Consider the following 21,107-nt stretch of genomic DNA (forward strand, 5'->3'; position numbering starts at 1 on the left):
TATAATGTAATAATAATAGAAATAAAGTGCACAATAAATGTAATGTGCTTGAATCATCTAGAAACCATTCCCCTGCAAACCCCAACCCCAGTGAAAAAATTATCTTCCACAAAACCAGTCCCTGGTACCCAAAAGATTGGAGATCGCCTCTTTAATTAGTATTTGTCTTCAACTTTCATATGTCTAGAAAAAGCATGATTCTTTGCTGTGAGATCTGAGTTGGAATTCTGACTCTGCTACCTACTAAATTGATTTCCTAAATTATTTTACTCTCTTGAGGCTTCATACTCTCACCTGCAAAAAAGTTCCTCCTCTCCTGGATAGTCATCCTAAATTGAATTGTATACCAAACCTGTATTTCCAAGCCGGGTGCGGTGGCTCACGCCTGTAATCCCAGCCCTTTTGGAGGCCGATGAGGGCAGATCACAAGGTCAGGAGTTCGAGACAAGCCTGGCCAACATAGTGAAACCTTATCTCTACTAAAAATACAAAAATTAGCCGGGCATGGTGGCGGGTGCCTGTAGTCCCAGCTACTCGGGAGGCTGAGGCAGGAGAATCACTTGAACCTGGCAGGTGGAGGTTGTGGTGAGCCAAGATTGCGCCACTGCACTGGAGGCTGGGCAACAGATCAAGACTCCGTCTCAAAAACAAAAAAACAAAAACAAGCAAAAAAAACCCTGTATTTCCCATTGGCATAATGAATTAGTAAGCATAAATTGGAATTCCAGGCCTGGAAACCTATTTCATACCATAACTATGTCAAAAATCAGAAGAAATATATGCTCTTCAAAATGTTTATTAACCATATAAAACTAAACAATGTGAACTGTGATGTAAATGTTCCTTTCAGGTATTTTTCTTCATGGGCTGGACTGGCTGAAGTTTCTTTGACTCTTAGTTTAATGAAGTTTGGACACAATATGCCATCTTTTCCTGGTGAATCTTCCTAGGGCATACATAGATATTTTTCCTTACTCCAGAGACCTTTGAATTTGCACTGAAAATTAGGGTCATCTGCCACAAAGAAAAAAAAAAGTTCAGTGATGTTCAGATGAATGCCTCTCAAAAGTTTTTGAATGCTAAATGTTGGGAGAGGGACAGTTTCAATGATGTCTTATTCTTCCATTTTTATGAAAATCTACTTTGCTGAGCTTCCGAGAAATGTCTAGCAATATTATCAGTTTGCAAGAGAAATTTCTAGATTCACTTACCCTGCAGTGTCTCTCAGTTTCAGTGATGCTTTTTACAGTTATACAAATACCTTCAAAAATACTGAATGAGGCAGTTTCCTCCAAATTCCTAGCTCCAGGCTTCACTTAAGATTTACATAATATCCAAAACACTTACAAAATTCTTTTTTGATCTATCCTCCTTGTTGATTGCTTTAATTGGCCTTTGCAAATTTCACAAATAAAGATACCTTACGAATGCAACAAATTCTGTAGCAAGCCAACTCAGAAAAAAAAAAACGCAACAATTTATTTGCTCTGTTGGTCAAAAGTCAGTGAGATGCTTTGTAAAGATGAATTGGGGAAGAAGGAAAACTACTCTATTGTCAGGATGCTGCTGCTTAAGAATTGGGAGACAGCCTGGAGCATCCCAGGACAGTTGACATTAAACCCAGCTGTTATGAACTTTTGAAAAAATGCCATATTTTTTTTTTTTTTTGAGACAGTTTCACTCGAGTTGCCCAGGCTGGAGTGCAATGGCGTGATCTCGGCTCACTGCAACCTCCCCCTCCCAGGTTCAAGCAATTCCCCTGCCTCAGCCTCCCGAGTAGCTGGGATTACAGGCATGGGCCACCATGCCCAGCTAATTTTGTATTTTTAGTAGAGATGGGGTTTCTCCATATTGGTCAGGCTGGTCTCGAACTCCTGAACTCAGGTGATCTGCCCACCTCGGCTTCCCAAAGTGCTGGGATTACAGGTGTGAGCCACCATGCCCGGATTTTTTTTTTTTTTTTTTTGAGAAGCAGTCTCACTCTGTTGCCCAGGCTGGAGTGCAGTGGTATGTTCTCGGCTCACTGCAACCTCCACCTCCCAGGTTCAAGCAATTCTCTGCCTCAGCCCCCCAAGTAGCTGGGATTACAGGCATGCGTGACCACGCCCAGCTAATTTTCGTAGTTTTAGTAGAGATGGGGTTTCGCCATCTTGGCCGGGCTGGTCTTGAACTCCTGACCTCGTGATCCGCCCACCTTAGCCTCCCAAAGTGCTGGGATTACAGGCTCGAGCCACCACGCCTGGCCTCAAAAAAATGCCATAGTTTCTTGACTTCCGGAACAAAGTGGAGTGAAAATCAAAGTTTGATAATGGACTCTTCAAAATACATTAGTTAATTAATTAAAGCCTACTGCTCTTGTATTCTTGGCAGGATTAAAGTTAAGGCAACAGTTTCAATTTGGAGTCAATCACAATATGTAATACCTCCTACCCAACCACATAGTCAATATTTAAAATTTTTCTACCTTACCAAAGTCAGCTTTCCAAAAAAGAAACTTTTATTGATGGCGAATACCTGTCTCAAACAGTAACATACCCCTGCATTTTAGTTAAGTTTTCTGGGAAAATCTTCAATGCTTCAATCTTAGCAACAAACAAAAACTGTTCAAAGTTTCAAACTGTTCAAAGAAAATCCCTATCCTCTTATTTTCTATCCTAGTTCAGGCCCTCCTTTCTTGTACGGTCATTATTATACAATAATCTTGAAACTAGTCTGAACATAATTCCCTGGATCCATTCTCCAATCTACCACCAGTATCTTCATAAGGTACATATGGTCTTTTGAACCTTCAGTCTACCTTGCACAATCCCTCCACCATTAGCATTTATTACATGTTATTGTCATTATATATTTACAAAAGTCTCCTCTATTTTATCCTGATTTCCTAGTGGGCAAAAACAAATTCTTACTGGTCTTTGGTCTACTACATAGTCAGCACATAGCACTCAACAAAAGTACCTTTAGTTAAATGAGTCTAACTTTCATATCAGCTTTTAGATGGTCTAAGAATTCCCTCTTTGAACACCAGATATCAGTTTTCCTTCTTAATCCAATATTCTTATGTGAAAATTTTACTGCAAATATTGATGAAAAACACCTGAATGTTTCTTTGAAGCTAGTGCACTGGAAAAATGCACCTTAGTGACTTAAAATGATCATAAATTAACACCATTATTATATATATACATACATATATATATACATACATACCTATATATACACATACATATATATATATATATGTATATATATATATATATATTTTTTTTTTTTTTTTTTCTAGAGACAGGCTCTTACTCTGTAACCCAGGCTGGAATGCAATGGCGGCATTGTAGGTTACTGGGATTATAGGTGCAAGCCACAGCACCCAGCCCAATTATCGTGATCTTTTTATAGCTTTGTCATCAGTAGCTACTAAAAGGTGTGAGTTGCATGCTCCAGTTCCTATGGCATTTTAGGTTTTATACCCATACTCATCGGCTTTTATATCTAATTCTCCTGTCTGCACCAATTCATCTCACACCTCTAAATAAGATACCATAGACTAGAAAGCTAATATAATCAAGTTTGTTAGAAATATTTATGGCAGAGGTTGGGCATGATTACACACACTCATAGTCTCAGTTACTCCAGAGGCAGGAGGATCTCTTGGGCTCAGGGGCTCAAGACCAGCCTAAGCAACAATGAGACCCCATCTCTGGTTCTAATCAACATCAGAAAACGATGCCATAGAAATAACACTATCACTTCAATTTGCACTCAATTCTTTTTTGTTTTTTGTAGAGATAGGATCTGTGTTGCCCAGGTTGGTCTCAAACTCCTGGCCCCAAGCAATCCTCTTTCCTTGGCCTCCCAAAGTGGTGGTGATTACAGGCGTGAGCCAAGACACCTGGCCTCAAATCTTAAAACCCAGCCTAGTTTAGTGAGAATTAAAATCCTCCCCACTTTAAGGGCCAGGCACCTGTAATCCCAGCAGTTTGGGAGGCCAAGGCAGGCAGATCACCTGAGGTCAGGAGTTCGAGACCAGCCTGGCCAACTTAGTGAAACCCCGTCTCTACTAAAAATACAAAAAATTAGCTGGGTGTGGTGGTGCATGCCTGTAGTCCCAGCTACTCAGGAGGCTGAGGCAGGAGAATCACTTGATCCCAGGAGGCGGAGGTTGCAGTGAGCCAAGATTGCGCCACTGCACTCCAGCCTGGGTACCAGAGCAAGACTCCATCTCAAAAACAAAAACAAAACCTCCCCGCTTTAAAGTTTTCTTCTGTGACTCAGTCCAAATCATAAAGTTATGAATCATATTATATATTCACTTAATAATCTGAATATATTTTAAATTACATCATGCTACATTTCTAGCAAGTCACATGCATAACATGCAATGTGATATAAAAATATTAAACATTTATGACAAAATATATTCAAAGTTGATGGGTAAATTTTTCTTAAATGGCAAAATGTAGCTTTGTTCTAAAGCCCATCACGAAACAGTAAATTTCATATTCAATCAAAATGTGCCGGCCGGGCACGGTGGCTCACGCTTGTAATCCCAGCACTTTGGGAGGCCGAGGTGGGCGGATCATGAGGTCAGGAGATCGAGACCACGGTGAAACCCCGTCTCTACTAAAAATACAAAAAATTAGCCGGGCGTGGTGGTGGGCGCCTGTAGTCCCAGCTACTCAGAGAGGCTGAAGCAGGAGAATGGCATGAACCCGGGAGGCGGAGCTTGCAGTGAGCCGAGATTGCGCCACTGCACTCCAGCCTGGGCGACAGAGCGAGACTCCGTCTCAAAAAAAAAAAAAAAGTGCCCTCTGCTTTTGTAATAGTACATTATACACACTATACATTCTATAGTATAGCAATAATAGAGATAAAATATTAGAAAACAGGCATCACAAGGATTTAGACAATTAAGGTAAGCTCAGAGTGACTTTTAATATGCCAATCAATGTTAATAAAACACAAGTCAAAGACAAGTGCAAACATGTTTTAGACCAAAATTAATGAGAAAACAAACAACAATTTTTTTCAACATCTGTTAGCCAGTATTAGTCAAATGGCTAATCACAGATAAAATATATTTTGTGAAAAACTTGGAATGTCAGAAGTCATTCTGGCATTTCAAACAGCTATGTACAGTATCACGAAGATCGGTTTATATAAACAAATATTGAAGAGAAACCAGGCAAAACATTTAAAAACAGACTAATAATACAATCAAGTACAAAACTTGAGGGGAGACATTTAAAAAGAGTCCGGGAAGGACATTACCAGAACAAGTTACAAAACCAGTAATTATTATACTACATTAATACAGCATTCCAAAGGGGGGAAAGGGTGCATTTTTCCAATGCACTAGCTTCAAAGTTCAAAGGAAAAAAAAAAGGCAAATAGCTGCTTTTCATCAAAAGCAGCTATACATTTCACATAATTGTTTCAAAAAGAAGACCTATTAACAACAATGATTGTTTAATGCTACAAGTTTACAGCAAAGTCAAAACTAAAATAGCAGCAAATTCACAAGGCAATACTTCCACAGAATCATCATCCCATGGTTCATGCAATGCCTACAAAGTGCTCCCAGTGGGATATACAAGTCTAATTCACAATTTAAAAAAAGAAACATAAGATGGACACACAGGTACATTGAAGGCTGAGTAGTAATGAGTCTTTTAGCATGTCCCTTTTCAAAGGGAGAGTATGTCTGTAATAAAGCCCTTGAGTACTTTTTACAGGTCACTACAGGGAAAAACACCTTTTATTACAATGCAACAGCAAACTATAAGCAGCACACCACCACAGTGGTTAACCCTGGAAAGGCTGGTGTAACATCCAACAGTGACACATTCTACAGAAGACAGACTGGTAAGATTAAATGAAAGCCTGACATAGCAATCGTCAAAACACAGCTTTCAACTGTAATTCACAATAAAAGTCCTAATCAGTAAAACTACCGACACCAATCGAGAAAGTAATTGCAAACTGGATTCTATCAGTGATTTCAACCTAGCTTCCTCTTGTCACAGTGTTCAGGGGGAGGTGGGAAAGGAGTAGCTCAGTAAATAGTAAGGCTGACAGAGCGGTTCATTTTCTTTCCAATAAGTCGAGATGTTCTATTACTCTGGGTGGTGGACCTAGTGGCCATCCGGTCAGTGAAGAGTGCTCTTTCCTCAGCTGCAGCTTTTGCCATCTGTGCTTTCTTGAGTTCTCTGACATAAAAATAGAAAACAAGGTATTATTCCTAGGAAGAGATCCTAAGAAACTAACACAAACTATATTGTCAATTGGGAGATATTTGCATGCCATCATTATTCTAAGATGTAATTGAAAAATAAAACATGAAACTGAAGCTTCTATTAAAACAACTTAAATTTATGAAATTATTTTATGCTTTTTGAATTAAAATATCACATATACTTGAAAACAAGTAGTAAAGATGCTAGTAATGACTGGTTCTTATAAAATAATTTGAGCTGGATGTGGTGACTCACACCTGTAGTCTCAGCTACTCGGGAAGCTGAGGTTGGAGGATCGCTTGAGCCCAGGAGTTTGAGGCTGCAGTGAGCCATGATAGCGCCACTGCACTCCAGCCTGGGTGACAAGAGCAAGACCCCATCTTTTTAAATAAATAATAATAAATAATTTCCAGACAAACCTATCCCCAGTAAAAAAAAAAATTAAAAATAAATAATAATTTCAAAAACTCCAATTTATATTGCAAATCTATCCTTACATAACAGAGATGAAAGGAACACTTTATTTCCTATTTGTATGAACTATGATGGATATCAAACTAGTGGCAAGTAAACCTCTTAATATACAATTTTTATAATTTAAATATTAAATGTTAATATTGTTAACATAACCTTTTCAAGTCGGTTTTATTAGGTTAAAAGCAAAATGGCTGCAATAAATCAAAAGAATTAGAAATGTGATCTGTGGTAACTTAATATTCTCCAATATTCTCTTTTTAATAACTTTTACCATTGCAACCAGCTTTTCGAAAATATCAAGTCATTAAGTCAAATATGAGACTCTTCATTCAGTATATAAAGATTTAGCCAGAAATTAAAAACATACATATGAGAATCATCTACTAACCAAATTGACATTAATTTCATCCTTTCATAAAATAAGAACAGAATGTTTCAAGGACAATGTTAATTTTTGGTGAGAGTCTAGGAAGAAAAGATTGGTATAGGCTCGCTTAGCTTTTACTACCATTTATGGCTTGGGGACTATCACCACTTGCAAATATGTTAGTCTCAACATTTTTAAAGTTCGTAATTTGAAAGTTTAGAAACAACACAAATTTAATAGGTCAAATACTAATTCATGGCAGAAGTCCCCAAGCTTTCACTGTATAACAACATACCAAACTACTGGAGCTGGGTGACATGGCTCACTCCTATAATCCCAGCACTTTGGGAGGCCAAGACAGGTGGATGGTTTGAGCCCAGGAGTTCAAGACCAGCCTGGGCAACATGGCAAAAACCCCATCTCTACAAAAAATATAAAAATTAGCTGGGTGTTGTGGCATGCATCTGTGGCTCAGCTACTCAGGAGGCTGAGATGGGAGGATAGCTTGCGCCCAGGAGGTGGAGATTGCAATGAGTCATGATAGCACCAGTGCACTCCGGCCTGGCGACAGTGAGACCCTGTCTCAAAAAACAAAAAACACAAAAAACCACTACATCCTTTGTTGACAGAAAGCTTAAATCATCTCTCATTAAAATTTGAGAATTAAGGCGAATGAAAAAGTAAAAAGAAAACAAAACCCTCACTTACTTTTGTAAAAGTGAATTTTTGAACTTTTCGGCATTCAATTCTATTCGTAATTGTTCTGCACTCTTTCTAGAAGCGGACAGCAATACTGAATGCTTTACCAGTGCCATTGCTGAAGGTCTTCTCTCTGGATCTGGATGAATCATAACCTTAAAAAGAAAAGTAAAATGAAGGTAAAGACATGCATTTAATAAAATATAGAACCATGTCAATAAAGGGCTTCATATATAAAATGCTTACTTTTAGCAACTCTGTAAATTCTTGAGAAAGCACTTGTGGTATCCGAGGTAATCTACCCTGTCTGATTTCATGCCACTGATCTCCATTTCTCGGAAGAGGTTCAGCACCAGCAGCACATACCACTGTGAGGGCAAGTGCAAAAATATCTGCTTTTGGTAGATGGGTATAATTCTGTAAAATTAAAACAATTTTTTAAAGGAATGTAAACATGGTCAAAATAAAACAAGATTACATCTCAAAGATGACTTAGGTGAAAAATAGGACTAAATCAAAATGTCTAATACCACATTTAAGTTTGGGACCTATTCAGAGAACAAACTGCTAAATTTGAGGATGTTTATTTTTTAAATTACAAAATAATACACACTCTTGGGGGGAAAATGCAAACACATATATAAAAGTAAATGCCTCTTCTTTATCAACAGCCCAATTCAACTCTCAGAAGAAATCCCTCTACCTCTAGGCATTCATATGCAAACACAACACATAGAAACACAGACAAGTTACAAATACACATATACGTGATAAAGCAAACATATATATACACATATTTACAAAGAGCAATGGGATCAGACAATTACACTTTGTATTTTTCTACTTATTCTATTTTCATTCAAAATTTTTATCAAGAAATACCGTCACACTCTTGAAACTATAGGCCATACTAATAACTATGTGCCATAATTTACTTAATCATTCTCTTATTAGTAAACACTTATTTATACTGTTCTCAACTTGTGTTTGTATATGAATAGTTCTATAGGAAAAACTCCTAGAAGTGAAATTTATGAGTCAATGGGTACATGATTTTTAAATATTAATGCAATACTAATACTCTGATCTCTAAAAAGGATATGCCTTTATAAAGATCCACCAGTGGTGTATGAGAACATATTTTTTACCACAACTCCATTATAAATCTTTGCCTTCATGACTTTTTGCTTATTAAATGCCCTCAGAAGATGGTTTAGATTTTATTTCCATTCTATTAGTTAACTTAAAAGTTTAATACATCTGAATTTATATTATTCTATCAACTGCTAAGTGTTACAAAGCAAACTATGATTAAGGGAGAAGAAAAATTACCTCCTGTAAAACTTCATTTGCAAGAAAACGACTATCGCCCTCTTCAACTTGTGGACTGGAGATCCTTGTTACATGCCCAAGATCACCTAGAAGTATTGAAAAACTTACAGTGAAGAGCAAAAACAAAACAGCCTTCTCTTTATTTGAAGGTAAAAATCTGGTTACCTTTCTTACCTATTTTAAATATAACTTTGTTGGATGCCCAATCATCTTCGTCTCCTTCTTCAGAGGCAGCATTTGGGATTGAGGTTCGAGATATGAAAATATTACCTGTCAAACAGTTAATTATGTAAGCCAAACTAACAACAATAAAACCAGAGTTCATAAACAAGATCATATACCAGAATCATCCAGAATGCTTTTTAAAATGCCGATTCTCAAGTTCTAGCCCAAACCCATGGAATAAGCATCTCAGGGGATACAGATTAGGGTTATATTTGCTGGGAATTTTTTTTTTTTTTTTTTGAGACAGTGTGCTCTGTCACCCAAGCTGGAGTGCAGTGGCATGATATTGGCTCACTGCAACAAGGTTCAAGCAATTCTCATGCTTCAACCTCCTGAGCAGCTGGGACTACACGCACATGCCACATCTAGCTAACTTTTATATTTTTAGTAGAGATGGGGTTTTGCTATGTTGGCCAGGCTGATCAAACTCCTGGCCTCAAGTGATCCTCCAGCTTCAGCCTCCCAAAGTGCTGGGATTACAGGCATGAGCCACGACTCTGGGCCTCTGGGAATGTATTTTCCAGCCTAGCACTGATCCTAAACACTTTAAACTGGATGAGGCCCTTGTCTTCTGCACATTACCCTTCAGCAAAAAAGGTAGTATCAGTAATTTGTGAAATTCTGTGAAAGCACAAGTTTTAATGAGCTGGTGTGAGCAGAATGAGTCATTTAGCCAGTGAGTCTGGCTGACCACACAGCATCTACCTTGCAATATGGCTTTGTGATTCACTATTTCCTATTGTATACACATTACCTTTTTCTTCAAATTCAGGTAAGATCATAATTAACATGAGCTTTTAGTGGCAGATTCTATTTTAATAGTTTTATCAGTATAGTATCAGCCAGGTATGGTGGCTCAAGCCTGTAATCCCAGTGCTTTGAAAGGCTGAGGTAGGAAGATTGCCTAAGACTTGGAATTCGAGACCAGCCTGGGCAAGATAGTGAGACCTTGTCTCTATAAAGAGAAAAAGAAAAAATAAAAATAGCTGGGAATGGTGGTGCATGCCTGTAGTCCCAGCTACTTGTGAGTCTGAGGCAGGAGGTTCATTTGAGCCAAGGAATTCAAAGCTGCAGTGAGCTATAATTGCATCACTGCATTCTAGCCTGGGCAACAGAGTGAGACTATCTCTAAAAAATAAGGCCGGGAGTGGTGGCTCACACCTGTAATCCCAGCACTTTGGGAGGCCAAGGTGGGCAGATCACTTGAGGTCAGAAGTTCAAGACCAGCATGGCCAGCATGACAAAACCCCATCTCTACTAAAAATACAAAAATTAGCTAGGCATGGTGGTGCACGCCTGTAATCCCAGCCACTAGGGAGGCTGAGGCAGGAGAATTGCTTAAACCCAGGAGGCAGAGGTTGCAGTGAGCCAAGATCGCACCACTGCACTGCAGCCTGGGCGACAGAGCAAGACCCTGTCTCAAAAAAAAAAAAAAAAAAAAAAAAAAAAATATATATATATATATACACACACACACACACATATATGTATATATGTGTACATATGTACATGTGTATATGTGTATGTGTACATATGTGTGTATGTGTATATTTGTATATATGTGTATATATGTATGTATATATGTGTGTATGTGTATATATATATGTGTGCACACACGCACACAAATATACAGTATTAAATTTATGTTACATTTACTGGAGTCATCTATACAGTTTTACTTTCTTTATAGGACAACTTATTTTGTGATGGTATTTGTAAATCTGAAGTTTTTTTTTTTTTTTTTTTTTTGAGACAGAGTCTCACTCTGTCGCCCAGGCTGGAGTGCAGTGGTGCAATCTCAGCTCACTTCAACTTCCTTCTCCCGGGTTCAAGCAATTCTCCTGCCTCAGCCTCCAGAGTAGCTGGGACTACAGGCGCCTGCCACCACACCCAGCTAATTTTTTGTATTTTAGTAGAGATGAGGTTTCACCGTGTTGTCCAGGCTGGTGGTGAACTCCTGAGCTTAGGCAATCCACCTGCCTCAGCCTCCCAAAGTGCTGGGATTACAGGCATGAGCCACCACGCCCGGCGAATTTTTTTTCTTTTTTTTTTTTTGAGACAGAGTCTCACTTTGTTGCCTAGGCTGGAGTGCAATGGTGCAATCTCGGCTCACTGCAACCTCCGCCTCCCAGGTTCAAGCGATTCTGCCTCAGCCTCCCGAGTAACTGGGACTATAGGTGCACACCACCACACCCGGCTAATTTTTGTAATTTTAGTACAGACGGGGTTTCATCATATTGTCCAGGCTGGTCTCCAATTCCTGCCTCGTGATCTGCCCACCTCAGCCTGCCAGAGTGCTGGGATTACAGGTGTCAGCCACTGCACCTGGTCTAAATTTGAAGATTTTTAAACTTCACATCCCTTAATATTTTTAACTTTTATGCCTTATAAGGGTCCATTATATTTGTCTAACACTTTATATGAGTACAGCTATTCCTTAAGAATTCACATTTACTGCCTTAAGTCCAAATATATTTTTGTCTCTTGAAAATAAAAAACAAGCTGGGCATGGTGGCTTACGCCTGTAATCTCAGCGCTTTGGGAGGCCAAGGTGGGCAGATCACAAGGTCAGGAGTTCGAGACCAGCCTAGCCAACATAGTGAAACCCCTTTCTCTACTAAAAATACAAAAAATTAGCCGGGCATGGTGGTGTGTGCCTGTAAGCCCAGCTACTCGGGAGGCGGAGGCAAAAGAATCGCTTGAACCTGGGAGGAGGAGGTTACAGCGAGCTAAGACTGCGCCACTGCACTCCAGCCTGGGCAACAGAGCCAGACTCTATCTCAAAAAAAAAAAGAAAAAAGAAAAGAAAAAACATTAGTGACTTGTTAACATACACATATGAAATTCTAGCATATAACTCATAAAGTTGTACAAAATGACTTAAATTCTCATGAATCAACACATTTCCAAAGATTAATAAAACCTCACTAAATTCATCTAGCCAAAAATGCTTAACTTGAATCCATAATCCTTAGTTATAACTTCCAACTTATAGGAAATATACGAGAAAAAGGAACAAGCTAAATGATACAAGAAGCAACTAGTCAAATCCAGAAAAAGGGATAGCTTGCAAGATAAGTGTATATTATTTTTACAAAGTAGAGGATGGGTTCTGAAAAAGAAAAACTGATATAACCAGATGCAATGCATGATCCTTAAGTAGATACTAATTTGAACAAATGAACTATTAAGGACTTGAGTCAACTGGGGGAAATTTTAATATGGTCTGGCCTAGTGGAAGAGTGGGGCTTTAAACACAGATTTTTAGTGCCCTCATTAGTATCCCACCTGTAGTTCCTACAAGATGCAGCAAAAATTTCGGTTTTTAATAAAAATGAATTTATCTGGGCATGGTGGCACATGCCTGTAGTCCTGGCTACTCGGAAGACTGAGGTGGGATGACTGCTTGAGCACAGGATGGGGAGGTTGCAGCGAGCGGAGATGGTGCCACTGCATTTCGGCCTGGGCCACCGAGTGAGATGCTGTCTCAAAAAAGTTTATCTCAAATTTTGGGGATTAACAAGGGAAGAGATAAATAGAAATCATAAAACAATATTGGTAAGTGGATCTAAGGCCTTTTAAAACTAACAATGAGAAAACATAAGATATATATTTTTTCAATGTTGTCATAATGAAGCAATTTATTCTCTATAACCCCAAAGAACACAGGTCAGAAGATCTGCAATACTTACTAGGTTTTATATCCATGTGAACCAAAGACATTGAATGAATATACCTCAAGCCTCGGCCAACTTGCAAAAGGAGATCCTTCAACTCTGCTTCTTTAAAGTAACTCATGATTCTATAGTTTTCACTTATAGCATCAGCTAAACTTCCACCTAACAAAGATAGAAAACATTAGCATTTTCTTCTTTCTGAAATATTTTCTTTCTTCCATCTTTACCGAATGAGTCTCAACCAACCAATCTCAACCAAGAAAGTGTTATTTTATAGGACCTTCTCCCTTCAACCTGCTTGTAAAATCAAAATGTTATTGTTTTTTCAACAGGTAATACATTTGCATGGGTACAAAATAAAGTGTAAAAAAAGTCTCTCTCTCAATCATACACCTCAGCAACCTACCTGTTTCTTTCCCAGAGTAAACCAGTATTATCAGGTTTTTTTTCTTTTTTAATTTATAAGAGACAGGGTCTATTTATGTTGCCCAGCTGGAATGCAGTGGCTATTCACAGGCTTGATCCCACTACTTATCAGCACAGGAGTTTTGACTTGTTCTGTTTCCAACCTAGGCCAGTTTACCCCTCTTTAGGCAACCTGGTGGTGCCCCACTCCACAGAGGTCACCATACTGATGCTCAACTTAGATCGGCATAGTGCACTACAGCCTAGAATTCCCAAACCCAAATTCAAATTCCCTGCTTCAGACTCCCAAGCAGCTGGGACTACAGATATTGCCACCATGCCCAGCTCAGGTCTATGTATTCTTTTCAATTTTTTGCATAAATAACAGCATATGTTCATTATCTTAAAGATCACTCTATACCAATATACAAAGACAACCCATTTCTTCTTGTCTTTATAGAATTCCATTGTATAACTGAATAGAAATGCATTTATTGGCTGGGCACAGTGGCTCACGCCTGTAACCCCAGCACTATGGGAGGCTGAGGCAGGCAGATCACGAGGTCAGGAGTTCGAGACCATGCAGGCCAACATGGCGAAACCCCGTTTCTACTAAAAATACAAAAATTAGCCGGGTGTGGTGGCACGCACCTGTAATCCCAGCTACTCAGAAGGCAGGAGAATCACTTGAACCTGGGAGGCGGAGGTTGCAGTGAGCCGATATCGGGCCATTGCACTCCAGCCTGGGTGACAGAGTGAGACTCAGTACCCCCACCAAAAAAAAAAAAAAAAAAAAAAAAAAGAAATGCATTTATCAGTCCCTCATTTGCTGGATATTTTAAAATTATTTCCAAGCCTTTGCTATTACATACTATGGCCTAATAAATAACCTTGTACATTGGTAATTTCACGTACATTTAGTATATCACCTAGAAGCCAAATTGCTGGGTTAAAGGGTATGCACATTTGTAATATATGGAGATGGTGTGTTTTACACAAACACACACACCTCCATAGAGAAGGCTGTACCAATATATACGCCCATTGTCAATGCATGAGAATACCTGTTTCCCCATACCCTTGACAAGTCTATAAATGTTATAGGTAAAAAGTCAGTATTGTAGTATAGTTTTAATTTATACTACTCTTACTATGAATGAGACCATAACCTGCTTTTATAGAACAGTTAAATCAACCAGTTAATTTGTGTATATTTTTTCAAACTTTTAAAGTTTATATTTTATCTCAAAGGCAATAAGGAATTGTTTTAAACATGTTCTGTTTAAGGCTTAGGAATAAAAAAATCACAACTGGGTAATAAAATTAGGAAGGTCAATGATGTATTAGTCAGAAAAGGAGGTCCTATAATTTAAATAAGACAACATAATGTCAAACGTGTTTTTAAAATAAATGATACATCTTGGTATCTTAGTCTTGAGTATGTTCTCCTTACTTGTACAAATCTTGAACTGAGGGAGGGGAAAGAGTGCTCTAGAAGGGAGCAAACCAATAACGCTGTCAGACAAGATAGGCTAAGTCCTAGATCAAATGTGCTAAGAAAGGGTATGGCTAATTCTCTTTTTTAGCAGGTCCAGCAACCATAGCTGTGCCAATTTCTTCTCTTATTGCTAGAAGGGCAAGAAAGGTGATGAGAGCAAAACAGGTTCTGACATTTCAGGTTCTGTTTCCCTATCCATCAATATTTTTCTACACTTGTTTATACAGGTTAATTCCAATCTATCACCAAACCAAGATAAAAGGCTTATAATGCAAATGAATAAGATAATAAGGAAATTAAATCACAATAAAGGGAATCAGTTACTCATGTACAAATAAATAACAGAATCCTTTTCCAGTGAAACTGTGGAAAAGATGTGAAGATGAGCCCTATTAGTATATTCAAAGCTTTATGTGGAGAGAGGAATGGTGGACAGAGGAAACAAAAGGAAGAGATCACAAATGCATCCAGACAGTCGTATTTTCTTTTATCTAAGTAGGACAAACAGTCACACAAAGAGGCAGTCCTGTTTCATGCAGGACTATTTATTTTCTTCAAGAGTTTTATATTGCTTTAAGAGGTCAAGGTGGGCGGATCACAAGGTCAGGGTTCAAGACCAGCCTGGCCAACATGGTGAAACCCTGTCTCTACTAAAAATACAAAAATTAGCTGGGTCTGGTGGCATGCATCTGTAATCCCAGCTACTCAAGAGGCTGAGGCAGGAGAATCGCTTGAACCCCGGAGGCAAATGTTGCAGTGAGCAGAGATTACACCATTGCACTCCAGCCTGGGCGACAGAGCAAGGCTCTGTCTCAAAAAAATAAATAAATAAATAAATAAAAACTTATTTTCAATAGATTATTTTCTAATCTAACATTACAGGACAAGGTTTTTGTAATCTGAGAGGGTAGCAAGACTACTCACTCAGTTCCCTATCTCCCAGGCCCAAGTGAGTTTTCTCAAAATCATCTGATTTATACAACCATGTATTGGTAGGTTGCTACATATTTGCCATTCCTGGACTACTAATGAACTATTCTGTTAAGAGAACTATTCACATCAACAAGGTGAGAAAGAGAAAGAAAGAAACTGAAAACAGATGGTGTCTAGCAAATATGAAATGGAGATGACATTATGGTCAAGTTGTTCTAGGTTAAATGTAATACCTGAAAAATGAAGGTTAAGAAATAGAATAATCCATAAGGGTGTGATAGTTACATAAATATTTTGATGGTATTAATAAAAACATTTCAAGAGCTGTGTGAAAAAAACTAGCAGCAAGGCTGTATACTAGACACTCAAGTTCTTTCAAGTGTGGAGAACTTTATTAAATAATGAGGAATCAGGTTTGAAAAATGAATCTTTCACTTCTGTTTTGTTCACTGTTTTTAAGTATGGGGAACCTGAATCCATACCTACACCACTTATTTATTTACAAGTTATGAGATAACTGGTCTTGTTTATTTAAGGAATAATAAGAATCAACAAAAATAAATCTTTGTTATCTCAAGTGTTCAATAAACTCTAAATTCTCTATATTCACAGAAGATATACAGAAATAGAAACTACAGATATTTTTCATTTCAGACTGGTAATGTGCTGATGTCGTAACAAGGATTGAGGGAGGCACATTTCACACTTGAGTATGAAAACCCAATCATCATGCTTATAAACTACAAAAGTGTTGAGAAATAATCCATAAAAGATTTGGTGTATAATAATGACAGACGTCCATAAGAACCAGAATTCTGACCAAGACTTTGGTGAAGGTTTTTAATAGAAAAGGAGAGACATAAGTCGGCCCTTGAAGGACTTACCGAAACTGAAAGCTATACGAGACATCCAAACTTGAATCTATACATGCCTGTTTTGTTTCATCCTTAGGGGAGAGGAGGGAGAGAAGACAAGCTAGAGAACTAAAAGAATGTAACATAATAAAGCGTTAGTGGATTCTAGGGTAGACTAGCTTGGATAGGTGGGAGTAGGGCCAGACTACAGAATGCTTAAAGAAACAGCTGAATTTAGATCAATGGAGACTCACTGACTAACAAACATCAATTTTAGCAGCACACCACATGAAATGGAAATAAAAGACTAGACACAGGAACAATCTATTCAACATAACATTTCATAATACTATATGCTCCACACACTATGCTAGGTACTACGGACACCAAAATAAATGTGTCGAGGCCATTGTCTTGTCAAAAAGTTCAGGTGGAGTGACAAGCACATAAATAGCATGCAAAGTTCTACTACTGAGATATGTACAGGGTGCTTCAGAAAGGACAAGGTTTTTAATCTTGTACTTGAAATTTATGTTAGGCCTCTGATCTTTAAATTTATAAAAGATAAAAGTGACAGAAATAGAGCAAGATTTTAGATAACCATAAATATTTCCTCGATGTTCATTTTCTCAAGCTCACAAGAAAACCATTACATCACTCACCATTACAATATTCATTCTGTATAAGCATATGATCATCTTCTGCCCACGCAGAGAAATATCGAACTACATGAGAATGCTGTCCAAGCACTGCATGAGCATATACTTCTCTCAAAGCGTTCTGCCTAGAAGAAATTTGAGATTAATAGAATGGTAAATAATTTTCACTCAAGCTTAAACTTAATTAATTTATCTGAAACTTCATACAATAAACTTTTGTTATCTATTGTTATGCTAAAAAGCAACTTGCTTAAGAGAGGAGGTGTTTAGACTTGTAAGAGATTTTTCCAAAGGCAGATTCCATTAAAGAAGATTTATCAGAAAGAAGAAATGTTGCTTGCCCTAGGACTCAGGTAAGAATAAACTCCATTTTACTGTGAATTCATGGATGCTGACTAGAAATAAGAAATTTAAGTTAGGTTCCAAAATCAGACTACTCATATTATTCAACAAGTCCAATAAGAACTGATGGTATTAAGTGAAAAGGACCTGATTAAATCATTACAGCTTCTCAGAACTTAGAGATGGAATTCAGTGTTTGATCAGCTGAAACCTTAATGTTAGTAACACCATAGGGGACAAAAGAGCAAAAGACAAAATGTTTAATACATACTCATCAACAGAGCCGGCCAATGGCTTTTTTGATCGCTTAATGGCATAAATGCATCCATCCAGCCTCTTCACACACTTAAATACAGAACCAAATTCTCCAGAGCCAATTTTCTCTAGCTCATGAAATTCTGTTGTATACCGGGACTTCATATTGCTTTCAGTAATTGTAATTCTCTGTAATAAAAAGTGTTTCCATATATGTAATACAAATATACGAAAACAATTATTTTTTGCTATGGTGATAGGGCTATGTGTGAAATTTAAAAACCATTCTACCTTATGTGTTAATGCTTATTTAACATATTCATAGCATGCTTTAAGTGGTAGAAAAGCAAATTTCAAAAAAATAAAAATAAAAAGCTATTTACCTTAGCAGGTCTTGTTTCATCTTCAAGCTCATAATCACTGGCTTCCATGTCTTCACCACAGGAACTAAAAAAATATGTATTTTTCTATCAATATATCTGACAGATACATCCATGCCATTAAATAGGAACTAAATTTTGATAAGTGTACCAAACCAATCTTAGGTTATTTGGAGAACCAAATTGTTAAATAAACGACTTACTCATTCCAATACGTTCTCTTTCTACGACGACACTGTCCTGAGGAATGAAGCAACAAAGAATCCGGAGTAAAAGGATTAATATTCACTTGAGGAGTCTGTCGCACATCAAATTCCCTTTTTCCTGATTTTTCTGTATCCATGAAGAGAGAACTACCCCGGAGTTTAACAGAGCTGGAATCAATTCCTCGAGCTTTGGAGAGCAAACTCTAGGGAAAGAAAAATACAAATACAATTTTTAGGATCCAAGTCCTGTAGTCAGCCTTCTCAGCCTAACCTTCAACGAGCCTTTCATATGGCTGAATGCGTAGGTCAAAGCAACACACAAGCCTTTGTTAGAGTTCAAGCAAAATAAATTGTGGCTAATTTAGGAAGACTGAAGCTGGGTATTAGCTACCTTTTCTGGAAAAAAATGGCCAAGTAAAATCTGCCTCTAACCCTAAAAAGAATATAAATGCTGCCTAAAACTAAGTTCATTCTAGTGGCTAAAAGTTAACAAATTCTTTCAACCCATCCAAAAATAGAAAGCAGTCTGAGAGCCCCATAAAAGCTCCCCTCCCCCATCTAACTAGGGCTTCGATAGCCACCTCCGCTGGACTCCTCCCCTCACTTCCAGAGGGATTTTGCCTTGAGCAAGTCGGCCAATAAACAGTAAAGCTCAAAAGCACACAGATTCCCTAGGCTGATGACAAACAGTACATTGAAAACAAAACAAACTCACTTTAAAAGGTGCATCTTCCGTGTTAACTTTACAAATGCGAGGCTTGTCTTAATCTCTGGGAAGTATCAGCTTTAAAATCTGCAGTTTTAAAAGTGGTAATCTGCATAGTACTCGAAGGCCATTCAAAACACAGGTGCTGAACACCTCCTTCTTTAAGATACCTTATCAACAGTAGGATGTTCCTAATCACATGGAGGCCGGCCAAACTCTGGACACCACAAACCCACGACATAAACAAACGCTAGGCCAAGACCTTGTCCCGAAAGAGGCCTCAGTGCTACCTGGACTTACGGATGAGTCTGTAGGACTGTAAATGCTCGGAAGGCCAGCCTTTACTCCCAAGTCCAAGCGCAGTCTCCCCGCATGCCCCAGACCTTCCCCTCATCAACGCCACACGACACGACACGATACGATCAGGGAAGGACAATTATTATTTTTTTAAACTCCTTCTGCCCGTGCCGCCCAAATTACAGCCCCGATCACCGCGTTTAAAAGGCACCATATGGCTCGAGAGTGTCAGGTGGCCGGGCCAGCACCCTCCGCATCCTCGCAAACCGCGTTATCGGTGCCGCACTCGGGGCTGACACGCTCGGGGCGGCCCGGACTCAACAGGCGGCAAATCCTTGGCCACCTGGACGGGCCGATCGGCCCCTTTGTAAGATGAAGAAGTTCCAGACGAGGCCCATTGTTCAGTTACATAATCTCAACGGACAACCTCGGGGCAGGGCCAAAAACAAGGGCTGCCAACTTTGGGGGGCGGCGCAGGAAAGCGAGCGGAGGAGCGGCCGGCCGGTTATGTAACCGAACCCAGGCAGCGGCGCTGAGCTCCGGCGCCGCGGCCTTTTTAAAAGGCTGGGTCGGCGCGGGCCCGGGGCCCCGGCCGCTGGGTGCCTGCGCCCGCCGCTCTCACCTTGGGCGTGTGCGGGGTGTCGAAGAGTCGCAGCTTGCGGAAGGTCTTGTGTGGCGGGGTGCCCGGGTGGTCCGGCCGCGGCGAGCAGCGGCCTTCGCCCGCCCGGCGCGCCCCGCAACCCCGCGGCGACGCATCTCCCGGGCCGCCGCAGCGCACCGGCGAGAACGGGCTACCCAGGAAGTAGGGGGCCGCCGGCGACTTGACCGGCGACGAGGAACCGAAGCCCTCCTCCTCCCACGAGTCGCCCTCCGCCCCGCCGCCCGCCTCGTCCGCGCCAGGGCAGGCGCCGGGCAGCAACAGGTCCTCCTCCAGCTCGCCTGGGCTCCCGGGGGCCGGCCCGGGCGAGCGGCGGCGCTCGGGCCCGGGCTCCGTGGGGCTCCGCGCGGGCGGCAGCGGCGAGTCGGGCTCTTGAAAGGCCGAGTCCTCCCCAGTGCTGTGGCCGCTGCCCTCCTCCTCCTCTTCTTCCTCTTCTTCCTCACAGTCGCTGCAGGGCGAGAAGATCAGCTTCTGCCGCAAGGTGCAGGCCGCCCCGGCGCGGCGGGGTGGCGGCGGCTGCTGTCGGCGCAGGAAGCTCATCGCGGCCCTGGGGACGGGGCCGAGGACGGGAGAGCGGAGGCCCGCGGGGTCCAGCACACTGCGGGCCAGGGGGCGGGTCCGCCACGTGCGGCTGGGCGCGCCTAGTCGCTGTCGCGGCGTCTCTGCGCGAAGGCGGCGGCCTGCAGCTCCGGGGCGCTCGGGCTGCGAACGGTGGCGGCAGCGGCGGCGCGGACTTTCCGGCAGAGGCGGGGCGGCCCGAGCACCGAGGCTGAGGTCTCCTCAGGTCCAGTCTCAGGTTCGGGCTCCGCGGCTTCCCGCGACCGTTAACCACGTGAGTGCCCAGTCCACCAATCCCCGTCCAGCTCCGGGTTTGAAAAAAAAGGAGGGCGCGACGTAGCCCGCG

The 21,107-nt window shown here is 40.4% G+C and overlaps 1 protein-coding gene and 1 non-coding gene across 6 annotated transcripts; both read right to left on the reverse strand.

Annotated features, from left to right (window-relative positions):
- Window positions 1-4,913: 4,913 nt before the first annotated feature.
- WEE1 (WEE1 G2 checkpoint kinase) lies at window positions 4,914-20,967 on the reverse strand. 5 transcript variants are annotated; one of them, XM_055282450.2, is made up of 11 exons: window positions 20,168-20,967; window positions 18,540-18,745; window positions 18,340-18,403; window positions 17,973-18,145; window positions 17,363-17,484; window positions 13,026-13,172; window positions 9,283-9,378; window positions 9,109-9,194; window positions 8,023-8,193; window positions 7,786-7,931; window positions 4,914-6,206 (listed from the first exon to the last, which is right to left on the reverse strand). In XM_055282450.2, exons 1-11 carry the CDS (start codon window positions 20,741-20,743, stop codon window positions 6,053-6,055), a joined length of 1,941 nt encoding a protein of 646 aa, XP_055138425.1. In that variant the 5' UTR covers window positions 20,744-20,967; the 3' UTR covers window positions 4,914-6,052. The 5 variants fall into 5 exon arrangements, with proteins under 5 accessions (XP_055138425.1, XP_063497195.1, XP_063497197.1 ...); XM_063641125.1 differs by lacking the exon at window positions 20,168-20,967 and adding an exon at window positions 19,757-20,016; XM_063641127.1 differs by lacking the exon at window positions 20,168-20,967 and adding an exon at window positions 19,549-19,744.
- Window positions 16,495-16,598, reverse strand: LOC129485597 (small nucleolar RNA U13). Its single transcript, XR_008658734.1, has one exon. It is a non-coding gene; the product is annotated as a small nucleolar RNA U13 (small nucleolar RNA).
- Window positions 20,968-21,107: the final 140 nt, after the last annotated feature.

Source organism: Symphalangus syndactylus, chromosome 6 (assembly GCF_028878055.3).
Source record: "Symphalangus syndactylus isolate Jambi chromosome 6, NHGRI_mSymSyn1-v2.1_pri, whole genome shotgun sequence".
NCBI lineage: Eukaryota > Metazoa > Chordata > Mammalia > Primates > Hylobatidae > Symphalangus > Symphalangus syndactylus.